The 21,005-nt window shown below is 36.1% G+C and overlaps 1 protein-coding gene across 1 annotated transcript in view; it reads right to left on the minus strand.

Annotated features, from left to right (window-relative positions):
- UGGT2 (UDP-glucose glycoprotein glucosyltransferase 2) overlaps window positions 1-21,005 on the minus strand; it is a 180,283-nt gene that overhangs the window by 137,386 nt on the left and 21,892 nt on the right. The window contains exons 5-8 of the mRNA XM_081215000.1: window positions 13,060-13,234; window positions 7,257-7,353; window positions 4,595-4,667; window positions 2,336-2,436 (exon numbers count right to left, since the gene is read on the minus strand). Coding sequence (XP_081071126.1) covers window positions 2,336-2,436; window positions 4,595-4,667; window positions 7,257-7,353; window positions 13,060-13,234 — 446 coding nt within the window. The remainder of the gene's footprint in view (window positions 1-2,335; window positions 2,437-4,594; window positions 4,668-7,256; window positions 7,354-13,059; window positions 13,235-21,005) is intronic.

The raw sequence follows: 21,005 nt of genomic DNA on the forward strand, positions 1-21,005 counted from the left end.
CTCCTCTCCCTCACACTCCACTTGCAGCCCCTTGAAAGGGTCTTTGATATTCTCCCTAAATAACCCACCCTCAAATTTATTCTAGCCCTTCCTCAGATCTCAATTCAATCACCACTTCTTAAGGAACCCTCCCCTTTCCATTACCCCTTCCCTGCCCCCATCCCACCAGTCAGATCTTCCTGGCATATGCCCTCCTTCATCTTACGTCCTTTTACTTTGCAGCAATTACAATGCTTATTTTTACATCGGTTTTTAAAGTTGTTCATGTTTGTCCAAGATCCTTTGAATAAACATGGTGTCTGCTTTAACTCTTATCTTCAGAATACAGCACTTTTTCAAAGTGTCAGTTGGAACCCATTAGTTAGTAGTGAAATCACATTAGTGGATAATGTGAAGGGCTTTTTTCTCAAATGAAATAGGGTAGAGTAAAAGAAAGTCTTGGGCTTCCCTAGTGGCGCAGTGGTTAAGAATCCACCTGCCAATTCAGGAGACTAGGGTTCGAGCCCTGGTCCGGGAAGATCCCATGTGCTGTGGAACAACTAAGCCCGTGCACCCTAGAGCCCGTGCTCTGCAACAAGAGAAGCCATCGTAATGAGAAGCCCGCGCACCACAGCAAAGAGTAGTCCCTGCTCGCCACAGCTAGAGAAAGCCTGCGTGCAGCAACGAAGACCCAGCACAGCCAAAAATAAATAAATACATTTATTTTTTTTAAAGTCTTATAGAATTAATAAAATGTGGTAAACATACATATCTATGCTGAAGCTTTCTTTTTAGTTTTAAGCATATCTGTGTATTCATACATTATACACTTGTATATGGGTCTTGATGTAAAATATACTTCCTACTCCAGGTCTCAGCCAAAAATTATAAAACCATGGTTGTAGGGACATGACTGACTCCTAGTAGAAATTCAATAAACACTTGTTAAATCAATCAAAAAAGGAAAAGGTCCTGATCACTTACCCTCTCCTGAATCTACTTCCTTGGCTTCTGTAATGTGCTCTTTCTTCTAGCTCTCATCATTCCACCGTGTCTACTTTCCCCATGTGGACAGGCACGTGGACACTCCCTTGGGCACTGATTTGGGCACTCTACACTTTCAGTTAGCGCCCCCCACCTTTAAAAAACCTCTATGCTAATATTTTCAACTTTTAAATCTTCTCCTTTTAGTATAGGACTTTATATTCACCCCACTACTGGAACTGATCATCTGGATATGTCACCATCACTTTAAGTCTATCTTTTTTAATGCCAGTCTCATTATTTCTGGGCCCCGTATTCAACCCCCAAACCCACTTACATGTTTTATATTCTCTCTACTCAGGCTCCAAGCTGGAAATTTTAAATTCATCTTTGACTCTTTTCATCTCCTAAATATTTGCTAAATCTGGCCTTCCTCTCTATGCCTTTTTACCACAGTCATAGTTCTATCTCTCGCTACACTGATTCAATGATGTCTTAACTAGATTTCCTGGTTCTAGTCCATTCAAATATACCATCCACAGACATCAGTGGGGTTAATTACAAGTAAGCTAACTTTGCATGTTCTCTGTTTACCAGCCTTCAGAAGCTCCCTATCACTTACAATTTTCTAAATTATGGGTCTCTGAAATTGACTGTGCTGACAGTTAAAAAGCTCTAAAAATATACTAAACCCCACTGAATTGTACTCTTTAAATGAGTGAACTGCATATCAAGATTTCAGTAAGTTGTTATATTTTTAAAAAGTTGATGAGAGATGTGATAAAAGTTATAGATTCCACAGAAAAGTGACATATTCCCATGACCCACTAAATATTACAAATAATAAAAAAGAAAATTACAAACTGAAAAGGAATTTTGGTCCATTCTCAAAATTTGGTTCAGTCTCAAAATATCTGCTTATAGGATGTCAGTACGGGAGCTATTCTAAGTTCACAATGAAACATGCGATGGTCTGTTAAGATCAAAATTTTAAAGAGAAGAAAACTAAGCTTTAGTTTTGATTTCTCCTGACTTACTAATCAGGATTTCTAATCAATGCTATAGATTCTCTGAAATGTGATTTAATACCTGAGATGAATCTATAACTCGTGTATACTTTAAAAATGATTAGATGATATCAAATAACTGTACTTTATACAATTTTGAATCTTACAAACATAAAAATATGGTTTGCTTGATGAATAACCTTTTAATTAAATTTGTATTTCCACAAAAGTAATGTATATTAGTCACATCATTAGTAATTATTATTGCCTATGAAATAATATATATCATGTTATATAAAAGCCTACTTAACAAAACAGAGATAACTTACCAATATGCTATGTTAATGTGGACTGAAATACTATACCTTGTAGTTCCCAGACTTTCAAAGGCATCATTTCTTTATTACTCTCAATCAGGTATTTTTGGAATGTTGTCAGATTATCTCTAAGATCTGAATATCTTTCTCTGTATTAGAATATTAAGTAATGTTAATTATCATCACCTACCACAAATTACTACTATACAAGCAGTATATTTTTGAAATTAACTTTTCCAAATATTTAGACACTAACTGTTCATCAAGATAATAATAAATAGTGATGCAGCTATATCCACAGAACTTAAAAAAAATGAGGGCGATATGCATGTCTACTTTTTTCAATGTATAAAACAAAACAAAAGAAAACAAAATCTGGAAGGATGTGCTCTCATTTGTTAACATTACCTGTAAGGGATCCAAGTGTGAGGGCAGAATTATTAGTTTTTATGTTATACACTTTTTATTTAACATTTTATAAATTACAAGTCTTGCTTTTATAATTAAAAATGAAAACTATTTTATAAGGAAAGACATTAATGCTTCCTATACAATTTTAGAGTTTACTCTATTTCTGAAAAGTTCCATCTTTGAAACTTATAAAAAACTTAAATAAGATAATTCTGCCTAATTAAACATATCTAGGTATTTTTTAGAGAGTGCCAAATAATAATGCAGCATGATATTTTACTATACATATAATAAAAACTATAATCTTCATTCTTCCATCTCTCATGAAATCAAAACACAGTACCATTTCATATTATTAGACAGAATTGTTTTTAAAAAACTTTATGTAGCTATCAGCACAATTTATAAACAAATACATATTTTCAACAGTAAAGAGAAATAAATATTTTAAAACGTGAGATGAAAAATAAATATACAGAAAGACTAATCTTATAGTTAACAGTAATAAATGTACTAAAATTTCATATCTTGCAATTTTATTACAATGTGGGACCACATTTTGAAAATGAATCAAGTCTGCTCTTACAGTGAGAAAGCAATAGAACTTCTTTGAAAAGAAGTTCACTATGAATTAAATTAACCACTCCTTTCTCAATATTTTAAGTTACAGAGTAATACTAAGTTTGTAAGAGCTGTTATATCGTTTTTCATGTTTAATCATAAGCTTAACGATAATTTTCACGGCTAAAATTATTTATGTAATTCAGGCAAAAACACATTATTCATACAATACCTCATAACAGAAGGTTTTTGCCTAAATCAATTAATTGTGTAAAAACTAACTTTGAGTATTTCCTCTCTAAAAAAACTAATATCCCAGGGTTCCAAAGGCTTTCTGGAAGACATGCAATTTATTCCCATAAATAGTTACATTTAAAAAAAAAACAGAACTATGGATTCTAAGATGCAAGACACAGCTGGAAATGGAATAAAAATGTTATCTACTAAATAAAAGTCTTACTTAAATCCATTTTACAAGATGTATTAACTTTTTAAGGCCACTAGTATACAACTTGTCCAGTAAACCGTAGAAATATAACTCAGTCATCTGTATGAAGGAGCATAGTGTCCAAAAATGTTCCCCTCACTCTGTACAGTTATCTACTCACCAGGAGAATGGACCTAAGTGTCCTTTATAAATATTTGTAATACTAAATAAGAACGAAAGATATTAATAAAAATGGTTCTTTATTTTTAATTAATGTTGCCTTTATAATAGAATCATAAACTTTCCCTTCTTGTAAATAAGAGAAACCACACATAAAACGACAACAATCCCCATCCATTAACATTCAGAGAGCACTCACCATCCTATTCCTTGTCTTCAATCAGTGATGCAGGAAAAAAAAAAAGGGGGACAGAACTTCACTTTTTTGAAAGGTTACTTATATGTGTATATGAAATTAAGACCAGAAGTTAAAAGGTATCTAATATGGCAATATATGGCACAGAAATTTAGGGAAGTAAATATTTTCTCTTCTTTTGAGACATGAAATTTTTAATTTTTTTCATGCTAAAAATCCAATATTAACTATGATTTTTGTAACCCATTAGATCTGTAAAAGATTCCATAAAGTTTTGTTTTAGTTTTTAGCCAGAGATAACTCTGATCACTTTCAATTCCAATATCTCTAACCATACTCATTATCCTGTGGAATTAGTGATTATTTTTCAATTTTGTGCTTTTCTGCATTAACCATGTGTTACTTTTGTAATAAAAACAATAGTATGTATATCTTTAAAATGTGAAACATATGCCAACCCAGCATACTGAATCAATTCCTTTAAAAACAAACTTAAGAGTATAGTAATAGTTTCATTTCAATTCAGACTTACTTTAATTTCCCAAAGAGAAATCCTTGAACTTCATTTGTTTCAGTAATATCTTCTACAGTAGTATTAGTCACAGCTATATTTTGGAAACAAAAACAAAATAAAATGAAAATATTTCAGACTGGAAAATATGTAATAAAAAATTAGAAGAACTCAAAATAAAATAAAATTCCATTTGTTTTACCTTGTTTTTCTTTCATGGATCAGCTTAATGAGACATGAGTGTGCTCTCTCTTTTTAAACAAGCTTGATTATTAAATATTTAAAAACCATCATAAATGCTCTATAGATCATTTCGTAGACACGTTCTATTTTATACCAGAATGATAAACCAAGGAGTCTGCAACAAACCCTGGGCTTAGCTCTTAAGCCAGCAAGAAATCCAAACCCTAACAGATACAGGAGTTCTCACATTATTTCTGACACCTTTAGACATAATCAAGAAATCTTTAGAAAGACACCAAAACTCATGGCCTCAAAGAATAAGGATATATTTTATGTTCGTTTCTCTTCCCCTCTCCTTTACTTACCAATAATTATAGCATACAGTGTGATAAGTGGTATGTGTGAGGGTACTCTGGGATTCTAAGAATCTGTGACTGTAAGCAGTATGGGCTACACTCCATCAGAGCTCATCAAGTACACTTCTCCCTTCTTACTCGTTTGAGAGTCTGGACCTCTAGGACCGCAACTAAAAACACTGGGTGCTTTGATCCAGTCTTCCTTTCCCTCCCTTTCATTCATTCATCAGGCAAATATTTATCGACTGCCTTCTATGACGCCCGATGCCTGCCAGACAGACACCAGGAAGAGAGACGCAAAAGACACAAACCTCAGTTGGTGGAAAAGGAGACAAACAGACAATTTTAACAGACTGTTTAAAACTTTTCCAAAAGAAAGCATAAAATATGTGCAATATAGAAAAGGGAAAACCTTCCTCTGACAGAGCAGGAAGATGGGCAGCCATCTCAGAGGTACTGACTGATATACATGATTCTTAAAAGATGAATCGGCCTTAGATGAATAAAAGAGGCGGGAGAAAGGAGGAAGGTTTCAGGCAGAAGGAACAGCGTATGCTAAGGGATGAGAGTACTCTACAGAGGTCACGAAGGCTGGGCATGGAGTCACACATGGAGGCATCCAGGGAACAGAAACTTATTCTGTAGAGTAGTTTAGTGTTACAGGACCACAGTGTACAAATGAGAGGGCTGAGGGACAGTGATTAGGCAGAAAGAGGCCAGAATGTGGAAAGCTTTCTCTGTGATGCTATATATAGTACTTGAATTTATGACGAGGTGACAGGGAACCAGTCCGGGATTTTAACTGGTGGAATCATAAAGTCAGATTTTCATCATAAGAAGTGCAGTCAGAAAGCACTGTGGAGAACAGATGGATTATTCTATTTGGGGGATGAGGGGACCAGGGATACAGAAGAGAAGGTCAGTTACAAGCCTGATACCCATATACAGAGGGAAAAAAAGAAGTGAACTAAAGGAGGGGCAACTAGAATGGAGAGAAAATATATTCCGAATGTATGAAAAAATTTAATGTGCAATTTGTAATATAGAAATACATGTGATCACATGACTTTTAAAAAAATTCTACAAGCCCAAGGCTGGCTAGAAAATGCCTTATGTTACTACCATGACTGTTAAACAAGATACTAAATTATAAAGTACTGTAGAGCTATATACAAGCTATATGGAAATATATAAAATCTGGGCATTATTATTTCTACTTTACTTTTTCAGTAACTCTTTAACCAGCAGGATTTTCAATCACAATAATACAGATGTTGATTTGTAGCACATTCAATAGGAGGGCTAGAGCTAAGCTGTGATCAGAGTAAGGCTGCCAGGACCAGATCTTGAATAGAAACACAAAATTGTAGCAGAAGCAACATCTGAGACCATATAAAAGAATGAATTAAAAACTCTTAACCAAGAATCAGGTACAAATACATTTCCAATGAGCCAGGTAACAAAAGATTTCCATAGGAATCTGAAAAGTTCTTTAGTGTTTTTAGGTCTCCAGAATCCTTCATCTAGAGCATGCATTCAGTACACAGAACATAGACACTGGACTGGTAGATCACAAATCTAATCAATCTACTTCATCTAACCTAATCAACTCACAGCCCTCTCCATCCCACTTCAAAACAAAAACAAAAGCAAAAACACAAGACCATCATCCTAACTTCATTATATATAAATACTTCAGACCAAGACTTGTGAGACAGTGCTACCAATGAGTTTTAGGTTTACTGAGATACTGATCCCCTTAGAGCGCCCCCACCCTTGCTCCCAGGGGGTGACTGGGCACATCATGGGCCAATCTGAGCTCCTGGGTCAGTCACCTCTAGCCATAAGCAGCCTCATCGATTGCTTCTACGTACCCTACATATATTATCAATTTTTATATGTTGCGGAAAATGGTTGGGAAGCCATTGAGTAAAAGCAAATATGCTACTTCCACTTTTTGAAGTTTTTGAGAGCACAATATAAAATGTATTTCTTTTAGTTTAAATTCCAACTAAGGAGGAACATGTCTACCCTGTCTCCAGCCTCAAATTAACGTGTGTAGGATTACAATCATTTTCTTTTTTCAAATGAAGTGTGTAAGCCTCCAAATTTTCATTCTACTCAAATACAGAGAATAAACTTACTTTTGACTTGGGTATCATCCAACGCTTTGTATTCTGTACTCTTAATCGCTAGCTCCACACCATAGCCAGATAAGTACATTTTCTGTGAGGCTGGTTTCTGTTCAAACACATTTATTTAAAAAAGAGAGAGAGAGAGAGATAGAGATAGAGAGAGAGAGAGAGAGAAAAAATATTTAGTCAAACATCTGCTTTTGAATTCAGAATGACTGTGTATTAGGACATTAGGGTAAATTACTAATATTGAAGTAATCACTGTGAAATATTGTTATTTGGGGGATATTTATACTCTCTCTAGACAGTCTATCAAGGAACTAGAATTTGGTTGATTACCACTTCTTTACTTTCTAAAATCCTTGTCATGACTCTGATGTTTTAATTACTTTTTTACAATGAAAAAAATATCTGATCTTTTTCTGTTATACCATGGTAACTTTGCCATCTTTCCCATGAATTAATTAACAGAGGATCCCATACAATCGAGTTTCAACAAAACTGTGCTCTTTTGGGGGAACTACACAAGATTTGCTAAACCAGTAAATACTATTCATTTGCTAGTTGTCTGCATGTAGGACATCCAGAGTGTCCCCAAAAGCAAATACTAGAAAGTAAAGGCAAAGGAAACAAAAAAGCTCAGTGCCTTGAACAACCTATTTAAGTCTTTCTTCATGTTTCTCAATGATTAAAATATACCAAATGCCACAAATTAATACCTATTCTTGCAGTGAGAGGTAACAATTTGCCTAAAACTGAGTTGTCTGAAGTATTTATGATCAGCATTTGGTACCTTTTCTTTCACCTTTCCAAAAGTGCAAATATAAAACGTACTTCTAGAGACCACTCTGTGAAGGAAGAGAAGTCATCACATTTTTTCAAAAAAGTAAGCAACCTGGATGAATATATGTAATATTTTAGAAGATGTCTAAGGTTCTTTCTAGCTTCTAGACTGAAATTCTTATCAGTTGTGCTACAATCATTACCATTTGGCATATTCTTTCATGGATTAGAAAACGCATTTAACCTAGCACTCAGCAAACTCCTGTGAAGATGTTATGTGTCTTTGCTTAACTAACGTTTGCATGAGGGCAGTTTTGCAATTCTAAACATGACAGAGGAAGAGGCACAGGACAAACAGAAAGAAAACCTTAAGTTTTCTTTAGTTTACTCTTCTTTCCTCCCTAAACTTGTCCCTCAGCCTTCAAAATAAGTATACGACCACAGTGACTATTCCTGGACTGTTCTATTTCTAAATAAGATGATGTAAGAATTAGTTTCAGATATGCAGACAAGGGTTTAACATTGCTGCCCACACTAAAATTTAATTTACTAATTTCTCAGGCACATGCTATAATGAAAGATAGCATGAAGAAACTGGGTTGTTTATAATTATAGTAATCTGACAAAGTTGAAAATCTTTTAAAGAGTTTTCAATTTCATCCAGCTCAATTTAAAAACATATTTTGACTATCCACTCAAAAGACAGTCAGTTGGTGGCTAGGCAAACTGAACCTCTAAGTCTACATATCTTGTTATAGTTCATAAAAGAAATGCAATTTCACATAACCGATTTCCATTATCAGTTCTGGAATGTTACCAGCTCCTCAGTAATAAAGATAAATGTTATTAATTTCATATTTACTTTCTCCTTTTGAAAGGTATTGATATAAAATTTGAATTGTAGTTTAATAATTTTGGATTTGCAAACCAAAAATGCTCGTAGGCTAAATCAACTGGTGAAAAGAATCTTTCTTCATTATCCTATTTCTTCTTTCCCCACAAAAAAGCATCTGTTCAGAAGGTAGCACAGGGACTTCCCTGGTGGCACAGTGGTTAAGAATCCGCCAGCCAATGCAGGGTACACGGGGGTTTGAGCCCTGGTCTGGGAAGATCCCACATGCTGCGGAGCAACAAAGGCTGTGCACCACAACTACTGAGCCTGCACTCTAGAGCCCACGAGCCACAACTACTGAGCCCGCGTGCCACAACTACTGAAGCCTGCGTGCCTAGAGGCCACGCTCCGCCACAAGAGAAGCCACCTCAATGAGAAGCCCATGTACCAGCAATGAAAACCCAATGCAATTAAAAAAATAATAATAAATTAATTTTTTTAAAAAAGTAGCACAAATAAGTCTATTTTTATTAGGATTACATGCTGACTAGATTTACAGTATAACTATTTTGGATGTACAATATGTCATTAATTAAATAGAAGGCCATAATTTGATGCTACAAAGTACCCAGATAGCTGGTGAATATGCTTTCACAGAAGTATATTTAATGGTCACATTCTCCAAATAATAGCTTGGGACACTGATTCCCAATAGATGACTATACCATCCGGGGGTGGGGTGCATATTAAAATCACTTGGGGGGCCTCCCTGGTGGCGCAGTGGTTGAGAGTCCGCCTGCCGATGCAGGGGATACGGGTTCGTGCCCCGGTCTGGGAGGATCCCATATGCCGCGGAGTGGCTGGGCCCGTGAGCCATGGCCGCTGGGCCTGCGCATCCGGAGCCTGTGCTCCGCAACGGGAGAGGCCACAACAGTGAGAGGCCCGCATACCGCAAAAAGAAAAAAAAATAAAAATAAAAAAAAAAAATAAAATCACTTGGGGAACTTTTTTTAAAAAGATAAACATATACTTTGATCTCCCATTCCTTTTCTGATAATTGACATATAACATTGTATTAGTTTAAGGTGTGCAACAAAATGATTTGATATCAATTCAAATCAAACCCTTGAACAGCATGGGTTTGAACTGCGTAAACTGCAGTGGTCCACTTATACATGGATTTTTTTCAATAGTAAATACTACACTATTGCATAATCCATGGCTGGTTGAATCTACATATGCTGAACCATGGATACAGAGGAATGGCGTATATATGGAGGGCCAGCTATAAGCTATACAAAGATTTGTGAACGCGCAGAGTGTTGGAGCTCTTAACTTCCAAGTCGTTCAGGGTCAATTGTATTATGAAATGATTACCACAGTAAATTTAGTTGATGTCCATACCTCGCATAGCTACAGTTATTTTTCTTGTAATGAGAACTTTAAGATCCACTCTCTTAGCAACTTTCAAATATTCAATAGAGTACTGTTAAGTATAGTCATCATGCTGTACGTTACATCCCCAGAACTTGTTTATCTTACATCTGGAAATTTGTACCTTCTGACCACCTTCACCCATCAACCCTCCCCACCCCTCAATTTCAGCAACCACTGATCAGTTCTCTGTTTCTATGCATTTGGTTTTTTTCACATTCCATATATGAGATCATATGATATTTCCCTTTTTCTGTCTGACTTAGCATAATGCCCTCAAGGTCCTTCCATGTTGTTACAAATGGCAGGATTTCCTTCTTTTTTAAGGCCAAATAATATTTCATTGTGCGTGTGTGTATATATACACACACACACCACATTTATCTATTCATCCATCACTGGACACATAGGTTATTCCTATATAAGTAATGCTGCAACAAGTATGGGTGTGCAGATAGCTTTTCAAGATGGTGATTCCATTTCCTCGAGATACATACCCATCAATGGAATTGCTGTATCATATGCTAGTTCTATTTTTAACTTTTTGAGGAACCTCTATACTGTTTTCCATAGAGGCTGTACCATTTTACATTCCCACCAACAGTGCACTAGGGTTTCCTTTTCTCCATATCCTTACCAATGCCTGTTAACTCTTGTCTTTTTGACATATAGCTATTCTAACAGGTGTGAGGTGGCATCTCACTGTGGTTTTGATTTGCATTTCCCTGACAATTAGTGACGCTGAGCACATTTTCATTTACCTGGTGGTTATTTGCATGTCTTCTTTAGAAAAATGTTTATTCAGGTCCTTTGCCCATTTTTTAATTGAACTGTTTCTTTTCATTTGCTCTTCAGTTGTATGAGTTCCTCATGTATTTTGGATATTAACCCCTTATCATATATATGATTTGCAAATATTTCCTCCAATTCGGTAAGTTGCCTTTTCATTTTGTTGATGGTTTCCTTAATTATGCAGAGGCTTTTATAGTTGGGTATAATCCCACTTTTTTATTTTTGCTTCTATTGCCTTTGCTTTTAGGGTCAAATCCAAAAACTCACTGCCAAGACCAATGTCAAGAAGCTTTTTCCTTATGTTTTCTTCTAGGCATTTTATGGCTTCAGATTTTATGATTAAGTTATTAATCCATTTTGACTTAATTTTTTTGAGTGGTATATGATAGGGGTCCAGTTTCATTTTTTTCATGTGGCTGTCAGTTTTCCCAATACCATTTATTGAAGAGACTATCTATTCCCCATTGAGTATTCCTGGCTCCCTTGTTAAATATTAGTTGATCATATATGCATAGGTTTATTTCTCAGCTCTCTGTTCTGTTCCATTGCTCTATGTATCTGTTATATGCCAATACCATACTGTCTTAATCAGTACAGTTTTCTAATATAGTTTGAAATCAGAACGTGTGATGCCTCCAGCTTTGTTCCTCTTTTTCAATATTGCTTTAAATTTTAAAGCTACTACAATTAAAATAATGCTATATTTGTATAGAATAGATATATTATTGGAACAGAATAGAGTCTAAAAACATATATGCCTATGAAAACTTGGCATATGATGGATTAGTATAAAGAGTTAACTGTCCAATGAATTATGTGGAGACCAATGAATTTCCATATGCAACTAAAATTATGTCTCTACCTCACAGCAAATTCAAATATATCCAGATGAACTAAAGACCAAAACACAAAGAACAGCACTTTAATTCTCACAAGAAAATGTCTTTATGGCATCATGAAGGAAACCATTAAGGAAAAGTTGGATAAATTTGAGTGCAACTGCAATTAATCCTTGCACTAAATGAAATATGATGAATTTTTTTTTTATTACCAGGAGACCAGGAATACACAGAAGATGTTTGCAGAGTGTAGAAGACCAGTATTCAGAATATGTTTTAAAAAATCTGTAAATGGGGGAGGAAAGCCCCAAAGAATCCAATATAAAAATAGGCAAAAGATATGGATAGGCAATTAAGTATATTTGTAATGCTTTTATTACTTTAAACATTAAATTCATCATGAATATTTTGGGAAATGCAAATTAAAACTCTTTCCATGTTCAGAATATATAAGTAAAAAACAAAGTCCTTCCTCTAATGGCCATTATATTTTGATGTGTGATGGTGAGAATTTGGTTGTGTTTGTGTGCGTGTGTGTGTGTGTGTGTGTGTGTGGAGGTGTTAAAGAAATAAAATTAGAGATAGCGCAGTAATAAGTGCTACGAAGTCAGAATAATGTGATAGAGTGTGACTGCAACGAGAGCTCGGGAGACTGGGGGATAACACAACACATTTGATCTGAACCTTGAATAAGAAAGTAATCAGCCTTTCAAACAAATAGGTTTGAGAGCATTCGCATACCAAGCTTAGCACTTTGAACTAATATATACTATCAAAATACCAAGTAAATTAGACTTCCTCATCATAATACATTTTCATTAAAAATAACTATATTTATGAATCCTAGCAAATATTACGCATGCTATTGTTGTACGGTTTTGGTTTTTATCCAAGTTTTAAATCTGTTCCAAATATATTATAAAGGAAAGAAATATAAACATGATATTTCCAGAAAAGACACAGAATCTCAATATATTTTTCCACATAAAATTCACATACGATAGTTGTGTTAATTTTTAAAAATCTTTAAATAACTATTCTAGGGGAAATTATCATGTAAAATCTAGTAAAGAAATTATTATAAAATGCATTTTTTATAGCCAAAATCATCTTGGACAAAACAAACATGTACCTGAACATAATGCCGAAGAACATAAAGAATTTCCCCATTTTGAGCTTTTTCAGACAACACTGTGTGAAATTTACGAAATGCTCTGGTACCCATTTCTGCATAGAGGATAATCACTGGTAAGTTCTCTTTGTTTGTAGGAAATTTGTGGTCTCCTTTAAACAGATAAGGTCTGGGCCTAAAATGAAAACAAAACACAAACAAGAACTGAAAGTACAGAGCATATGAGAAACATATCATGAGACTTTATAATTTTTACTTATCAAACTTATAGGAATGTATGTATATGCATTTGTGTGTGTGTCTGTGTATATATATATATACACAGACACATACATAAAATCACAGAAAAAGAATTTAGATTTCCTGTGGTGACTTTGTGAACAGAACTTCTAAATGACAGAAAAGACAAAAAATAAATTTGGTTAGCCCAACACTGAATATTAAAAATATTTTATTTTCAATCAATGTTTGCTATCTTTAAAAATAAAATATAAATGGCAACATATTTTTCGATGAAATAAAATTTATATTTTCTTCAATTAGAAGAATATAATCTTTCATTATAGCTCACATTCCCTGAAAATGGGCTCCAAATCTTTAAAAAACAAAATAAAGGTACTATGTCATGCAAAGATTATCAGTTCTTAATATGAATAGCAACTCATTAAATCCCAAAGGATAATCAAACAAACAGAGCAGTCCTATGGTCTGGCCCTACCATCATAAACAGACTTTGGCATCTTATTTTCCAGGCACTATACAAGATTCTTTATACATATTAGTAAATTCTATCTTCACAATGAAATTAATATTAGTATTAAAGATAAATGTTTTCAAATGTTGGTAATTGGAAAGACTGCTAATGCTATTAGATAAATCTTGAGGTTGAATATAAAAGAAAAATATTAGAAGAAATGAAATAGATTTTCCAGAGACAAAGGTAAAGGCTAATATAACATTTGTTCATGAGTCTGTAATGGTGAGTGCCTTCTTATACCCTAAAACAAATGTCTTTCAAAATCTGCTTTTTTAAGTAATTCAGGAGTCACATGGATATATCATAGGTAATAAAAAATTATGCTACATGTATGGAGAATTACTCTGTAAGAGGGAAAACAGCTTTTAAAAATCGACTAGGTTACATTTAAAAATAGAAAATTACATTTCTTGAATTGACTAAGATTATAAAGGGAAATTATGCAAATTAGCATTAGTGAAAATGTTAGAAATGGAGTATCAAACATAACCAGCTTTCTGAAGAAAAATTTTGAAATAAGTACCAATTTTAAATGCATACACTTATTTACCTTGTGATTCTAGTTCTAGAAATTTATCTAAGATAAAATCAAGATAACAGTAGAGATACATGTACATAAAAATATACGTACATGGACGTTCAACTAGATATTGTTTATAATAAAGGAAAAATGTAAAATACCTTATATCTATCACAAGGGGTGGGATAATTAAATTTACTTGTTCATTTAATCACTGTATCATTCATTTGATAAATATCTGAGCATCTACTATGTGTCAGGTGGAAATACAACACTATATAAATGGGTCCTGCTCCACAATGACAAAGCATAGACCTATATTTATATTTATTTATATGCAAGACATGTAGGGATGTATAACTCAGTGGGGGAAGGTTCTAAGACATCCTTTATAGTACAATCCCATGTAGGTTTTTAAAAAAAGAATATATCTGCATGTGAATATATGTATTTAAAAAGAAAAAAATGTACCAAACTTAATAGAATTATGCGTCATTTTCCCTTTCTACTTTGTATTTTTTCAGAATTATTTGAATGTTTTAATAATGACCACATATAATATTTTTAACTTTTAAAATGCAGCTTTTGTAAATCAACTATACTCCAATAAAATTTTTTTAAAAATTAAAAATTAAAAAAAATGCAGCTTTCCATTTTGGACAAAAAAAGGAGGGTAACACAGATTTGAAGTGGCCTTTGGAGAGCAGACTTTAATGCTACATATCCCAGAATCTCCAATGATATTTTCAAAGACACAGAAAAAAATGAAAACTCTTAATGAAGCTGAAAACTAATAACTTTATACTATACTTTGGGAGTAAAATCCAGTAATTATAAAATCTATGCCATTTAACTTAGAATCATAACTGATGTCTTCCTACTTAAAACATAATACACCTTACCACTTGAAATACAACAATGTACTAGCCAAAAAGAAAGATAGTGTAATTCTTTTTCTCTCTACTTCCTGTTCCATGGTTCAAAGATCCATGGTCTGAATCTGCCCCAAACTTGACAGATATTACACTAAAATGTCATTTATTTGGGAGAAAGTGACAGCAACCATCACCGTCCTAAATGAGTATAACTTTCTCTCCTCCCCTGCCCCCAACAAGGAAATAAAGGAGTTTTTTAGGAAATTGGGACAAGAATACCATATAGTAAAGAAAGATAACTTTGATGCCCTAAATGTGTTATGATTAAAAGAAAAAAAAACACGTTCCTAACTCAACCAAAGGCAAAGTAAGAAACAATATGAATGCAAATGGTAATACATTAGAACAAAAAAAGTATAATAAGTGTATCAGTTATTTCTTTAAAAAATATAAATCTAATCTGGAAAAACTGAAAGAAAATGAAAACTGAAGAAAACTTAGGAATGAGAAACATCTACAGAGGGAAAAAATTAAAATGTTCCTATTACTCTGTGTGTGTGTATATGTAAATACATTATTTGCTTAAATGAGAAAAAACAACCACCATGGACCAATGTTGATAGTGTGACATAAACCAAGGATTATGTGTGTAAGGTTCACAAAAAAGAAAAAAAAAAGTTTAACACTACATACATACATATACACATATACATACACATACACACATATACCACATATATAACAACTGTGTGTGTGTGTATATACATATAAAAGACACTATATATATCTATGTATACCCATTTAGTTTCTGTCAGGTTAGGGAATTGATTTCACCCCGCTTACAAGCTAATAAGTTTGCCTTTTGTTGTTTCATGGATCCTGGCCGAAGACAAACTCTTAGGTCAAAAACAAAGAACTTTACTACTCCTGGCACATAAGCAGCATGAGCATTATTTAGCATGTTTGCATCAGTTCCCTGTGGCCCCCGCATTCCATTAGGGTGGAAATGGACCCGCAAGAATGCTACACAAGAATGCTTAGCTGTACGCACCACAGCTAAGAAGCACTGAGTGCGGGGAGCCCCTCATCCTATAAGAAGCAGTAAACAACCTGCTGTTTGTCCCAGAGGCAGACATTAACTCATCCCTCAAAGTCACTTGCTGCACAGAACCCTGAGAAATGGCCTGGGCACAGACCGTTCAAGTCCTCACAGTCTTACCATACCCAGAAAGACACTCGGGGCTATGGCAGAGTCCCCACCCCCACCCCGATAATAAGAAAGCAACCTCTACCCCCAGTGAAAACATTCTGTGCCTGCTTTCTAGAAATACAAACATTTAATCCCAAAATGGCACGTGTCACTCCAGTTCCAAAATTGTTAAACTTGCATCTAGTAGCTGCAGCATCACCCACCATAATGTGGCCTAACCCCGGGCTGCTCAGGAGATGGAAGTATATATATACATTTGTATCATTAAGATTAAAAGAAGGCTGTCCAGCCCACATGTTTACACATGAATTTGGGTGAGGGAGGAATCTACGCTTAGGAGCTGCCACTGATGGGAGTCAGGCACAAGTCAGACCCAGGACTGGCCATGTTCACACAGCATGTAGAGGAATGACAAACCCCACAGCAGGTCAGATTGTCAGCCACAGCTGCTGGCCGACTCAGGCAGACTGTATGTCTATTTTGACGGCTGTTGTGCTGGATGCAGGATCAAAGAAAACAATTTTTCCCCTTCCCACACCTTCAGAGCCTAAGGTCAGGCGCTAGACTTGCAGTTCCACCTCAGTAGCCATGAAATCAATGTGTCCCATCCCAATGCCTACAATTTTACCTATTTTCGAATCATCCTCTATTTATACCCACACCTTTCATCTGGAAGAATCAGGTTCAAGTGAGACAAGAGCGTTTTTAAGAAACTTATGAAGACCCATTATAGGCCCCCAGCTAGGCCCCTGTGGTCACTGGAGAAAGACTTGGCAAGCAGTGGACTCAACCAACTGGTTGTCTTCATGACCTAGGACCACATCTTTCCAACAAAACAATCCAGGGGGCAAGACCAAAATTAAAGTTTGAGTTCTTCAAGCCCCTTCTGGCTGGGCTACCACATGGAGGCCATACCAACCAGGATGATCTGAGGCTGCTGTTGACCGAAGGAAAGATACATGACACCCAGCAATGGTCACGGTGGAATCCTGAACCAATCCATACAACCTCCTACCTCTTTCATCCTAGCCATTTCACAGGAGGTGGCCAAGAGATGGAACCTTTCCGAGCATGGTCACATCCAGAGATCATATGGCCTTACTAAAGCCTATGGATCAGAGGGTGAGAGAGGTAGAGTCAAAACTTTTCGAATTAAGTTTTGAGGAGGCCACTCTAGTATGCTCAGAAACCAGATGCCCGTGGGTGGTAGAGAATGTGGAATGTTCAGTGAACACTTTTGACTACTGATCTAGTGTTGGTGGCCTCTGTGAAATAAGGTGCATAGCTGTCAGACTACAGATGATCTGGAAAGCCAGAAAAATAACAGTTTAGATTCAAGGGCTACAGTGGTGTGGCCAGAGTTGGCTGATAAGACTTAAGTAGCAAAACCATAACGTAAAGAAATCTCAACAGGGATGAGGCACCAAAGGTAGCACCAAGAGCAGGGTCAAACATCTGACACAGTCAGTTTGCCAGAAACAGGTGGTGGCCCAGGGCAATGCGGACGCCTTCACCACAAGACAAGGAAACGATCTCTGGGCAGAAGTCACAGTCAGGTATGCTGTGGTAGATCTTACATCAGAAGCATGTAGTCCTTTATTGTGCTCCTGTCTATAATGGTGCATCTTCCACGCAATGGTGGAGCCAGGTAGCAACGGCAGCAATTTGGATGCTGCAGTCTTGACATGCAGCTTGACTCCACTCAGACTCATTGGATAATGGGTGTGGACTGTGTGTATCTACAGAAGTAACCCAGACAGTCAGATGGGCAGGTGCAGTTTATTCTCACAGCCCCAAAGAGTGGTGCCTCTAATCTGGTAGTCTTCAAGTGTCAGACCAGATGGGTAGGCCACTGGCAACAGCCCAGGGGTCGGTATAAATGTAGCGAGTTTCATTAAGGAGTCAGGGATTCGTCAAGGATAAGAGGACTACCTCGAATTCTGCCCACTGAATGGACTGACCACATCTGCTTTTGTTTTTTCATAGCTGCAGCCTGGATGAACTGCAACAGCAGCCCTAAGTCACCACCAGACTGTAACTTAGCTGAGTGTACCAGTAACTTGATCCAGGCATTAAAGGAAACAATTGAGAATTGAGGGCCCCACTGAGTCAGAAATCTTACTTCAGGTAATGGAATGGGGCATTGGGTTTGTCCCAAAGGGGGATTGCTGCCACGTCATCATGTAACCCTAAGGTCACACAAGGTTTAAGTAACTCTTGAATATACTATTTCCACTTGACCAGAGAGACTCCCTGACTCCCTTCTTCCCTGTTAGTCATGGAATCCTAGTTGACCTGTGCCAAAATGTAAACATCGGGTAGTAGAGTCACAAGACTGCCTGAGTCAGGTGTTCAGTTTCAACTAAAGCTCAGCAATTTTAAGTTTCTCTTTTTAAAAACGGGTGTACTTGATGGCTGAGTCAGGCAGGTGGTGTCATTGTACTTGGAAACTACCTCTCTGGGCATTCAAGCAGCCATTCAGCCTGCAACTAAAGTTGTGATTTCCCCCTTCTCCTCCTGGGGATTCTATGTTGAGTCTGCTGGAGTATATATGTAGTCTCCCAGTGAGAGTATCTCGCTTTAGACGTCATGAGCATTCACGGCATTCAAAGTATATACACATACAATATCAATATCAGTTACAGATTTAGATGTGGGAGCCAAAACAATAAAAATAGAAGTACAATGAACTGGTCGAGAGATCATTTTAATTCCCTTTCCCATTATGAGCACCTTCCAAAGCCCACCAATTGAGTTTAGGTGCCTTTTCCTGTAGGAACAAAGATCAAAAATCCTGTATGAGGAGCTACAGTAACAGTTATCAGAAGACCGCCGTCATCCAGCCAGGAGCACAGGGAGTGCAGAATGGCAGGGGGACGAGAGGGGAGCAGTAGGAGAGAAATCCAAGTGTTGAGCTTCTGTCTCCCCACCCCAGGGGGCCTTTGTCCTTCCTTTTTCAGAAAGCCATGTGTCTGTCAACATCCCACTCTTGTTTCTAAAACTGTCAAGAACTATAAAAGGTCTAAGGCTTGGTTTTAGCCTACTTACAAAGTAATAAGTTAGGCTTTTGTCATTTTATGGATTCTGGCAGAAGACCTGAGACTCCTGGGTCAAAGAGAAAGGACTTTTATTGCTCAAAGCATAGCAAGCAGCATGAGCATTATACTTGCTCCCCAAGTTCCACAAGGCGGGCTGTGGGACAAAATATGGAGCTAAATGGATACTACACAGTGGCTGTACGTTGCCGCTGAGGATCACTGTGCTTGGGGAACCACGGTTTTATAACAAGCAGTAAACAAGTGCATTCTTCTTTCCAGAAGGAAACATCGCCTAGTTCCTCAAGGTTGCTCACTACAAACACAGCCCTGAGAAATGGTTCAGGTACAGAGCAGTTCAGGTCTTCCATTTTTTACTGGTCAGACCAGGCAAGGACATGCAAGGACTCACAGCGCCCATGGCAGGTTGCTCTCCCAAACGGCTTGATGCTAACCTTTTTTAAATCTTAATTTTAGATTCAATATCTAAATATTAAATATTTAACTTTAATATTAGTTTCTCTAAGAAAATTATAACATCAGACATCAGATGCCAGAAAACAGTAACAATAATAAACTTTAAAAGTTACCAGACTTCCCTGTTGGCGCAGTGGTTAAGAATCCACCTGCCAACACAGGGGACGCGGGTTCGATCCCTGGTCCGGAAAGATCACAAATGCCGCGGAGCAACTAAGCCTGTGTGCCACAACTACTGAGCCTGTGCTCTAGAGCCTGCAAGCCACAACTACTGAGCCCACGTTCCACAACTACTGAAGCCTGCGTGCCTAGAGCCCGCGCTCCGCAACAAGAGAAGCCACCGCACCGCAATGAAGAGTAGCCCCCGCTTGCCGCAACTACAGAAAGCCTGTGCACAGCAACGAATACCCAATGCAGCCAAAAATAAATAAAAATAAAATTAAAAATTAAAAAATAAAGTTACCAAAGTTAACTTTAAAAAAATGCACTAGGAAAAGAAAAACACATTAGGGCTGACAACTTCATAGTCTATTAATGCTTTAGAGGAATAGGTAATTGCTATGCTACACCAATTCTTACAGAATAACATGGCTGCCTAATTCACTATACGAAGCTAGAATAACATTAAAAAATGGCATAAATAGTTTAAATAATAGCTAATCTCATTAAAGTAGAAAAATGAATCTTAATAAAGATATAAGCAATCTACCTCAACAAAAATTAAGATAATCCCACACCATTAACAAATAGTTCTCCCTAGAAATGAAAAGGTATAATAGTTTAAAATATATTACCATAATACACAGTACGTCCAAAGAGAAAAACTTCGAATTAATCTTAGTAGATGAAAAACAACTGATAAAACAAGTTATTTCTGATTTTAAAAACACAGTTAATTATAAAACTTTAAAGTTTTAAAAGAAGGAATGAACAGAAAACATACTGTGTTATCTGTTGAGAGATTCGACATAATAAACATTTAAATTCTTTTAAAATTAACTAATAGGTTTAAAATAATTCTAATTAAAACCCAACCAAGGCTTTTTCGGGAGGCAATTTGGTAGGAGAAAAA

Source organism: Mesoplodon bidens (genome assembly GCF_964165515.1).
Source record: "Mesoplodon bidens genome assembly, chromosome: 17".
NCBI classification, from domain to species: domain Eukaryota; kingdom Metazoa; phylum Chordata; class Mammalia; order Artiodactyla; family Ziphiidae; genus Mesoplodon; species Mesoplodon bidens.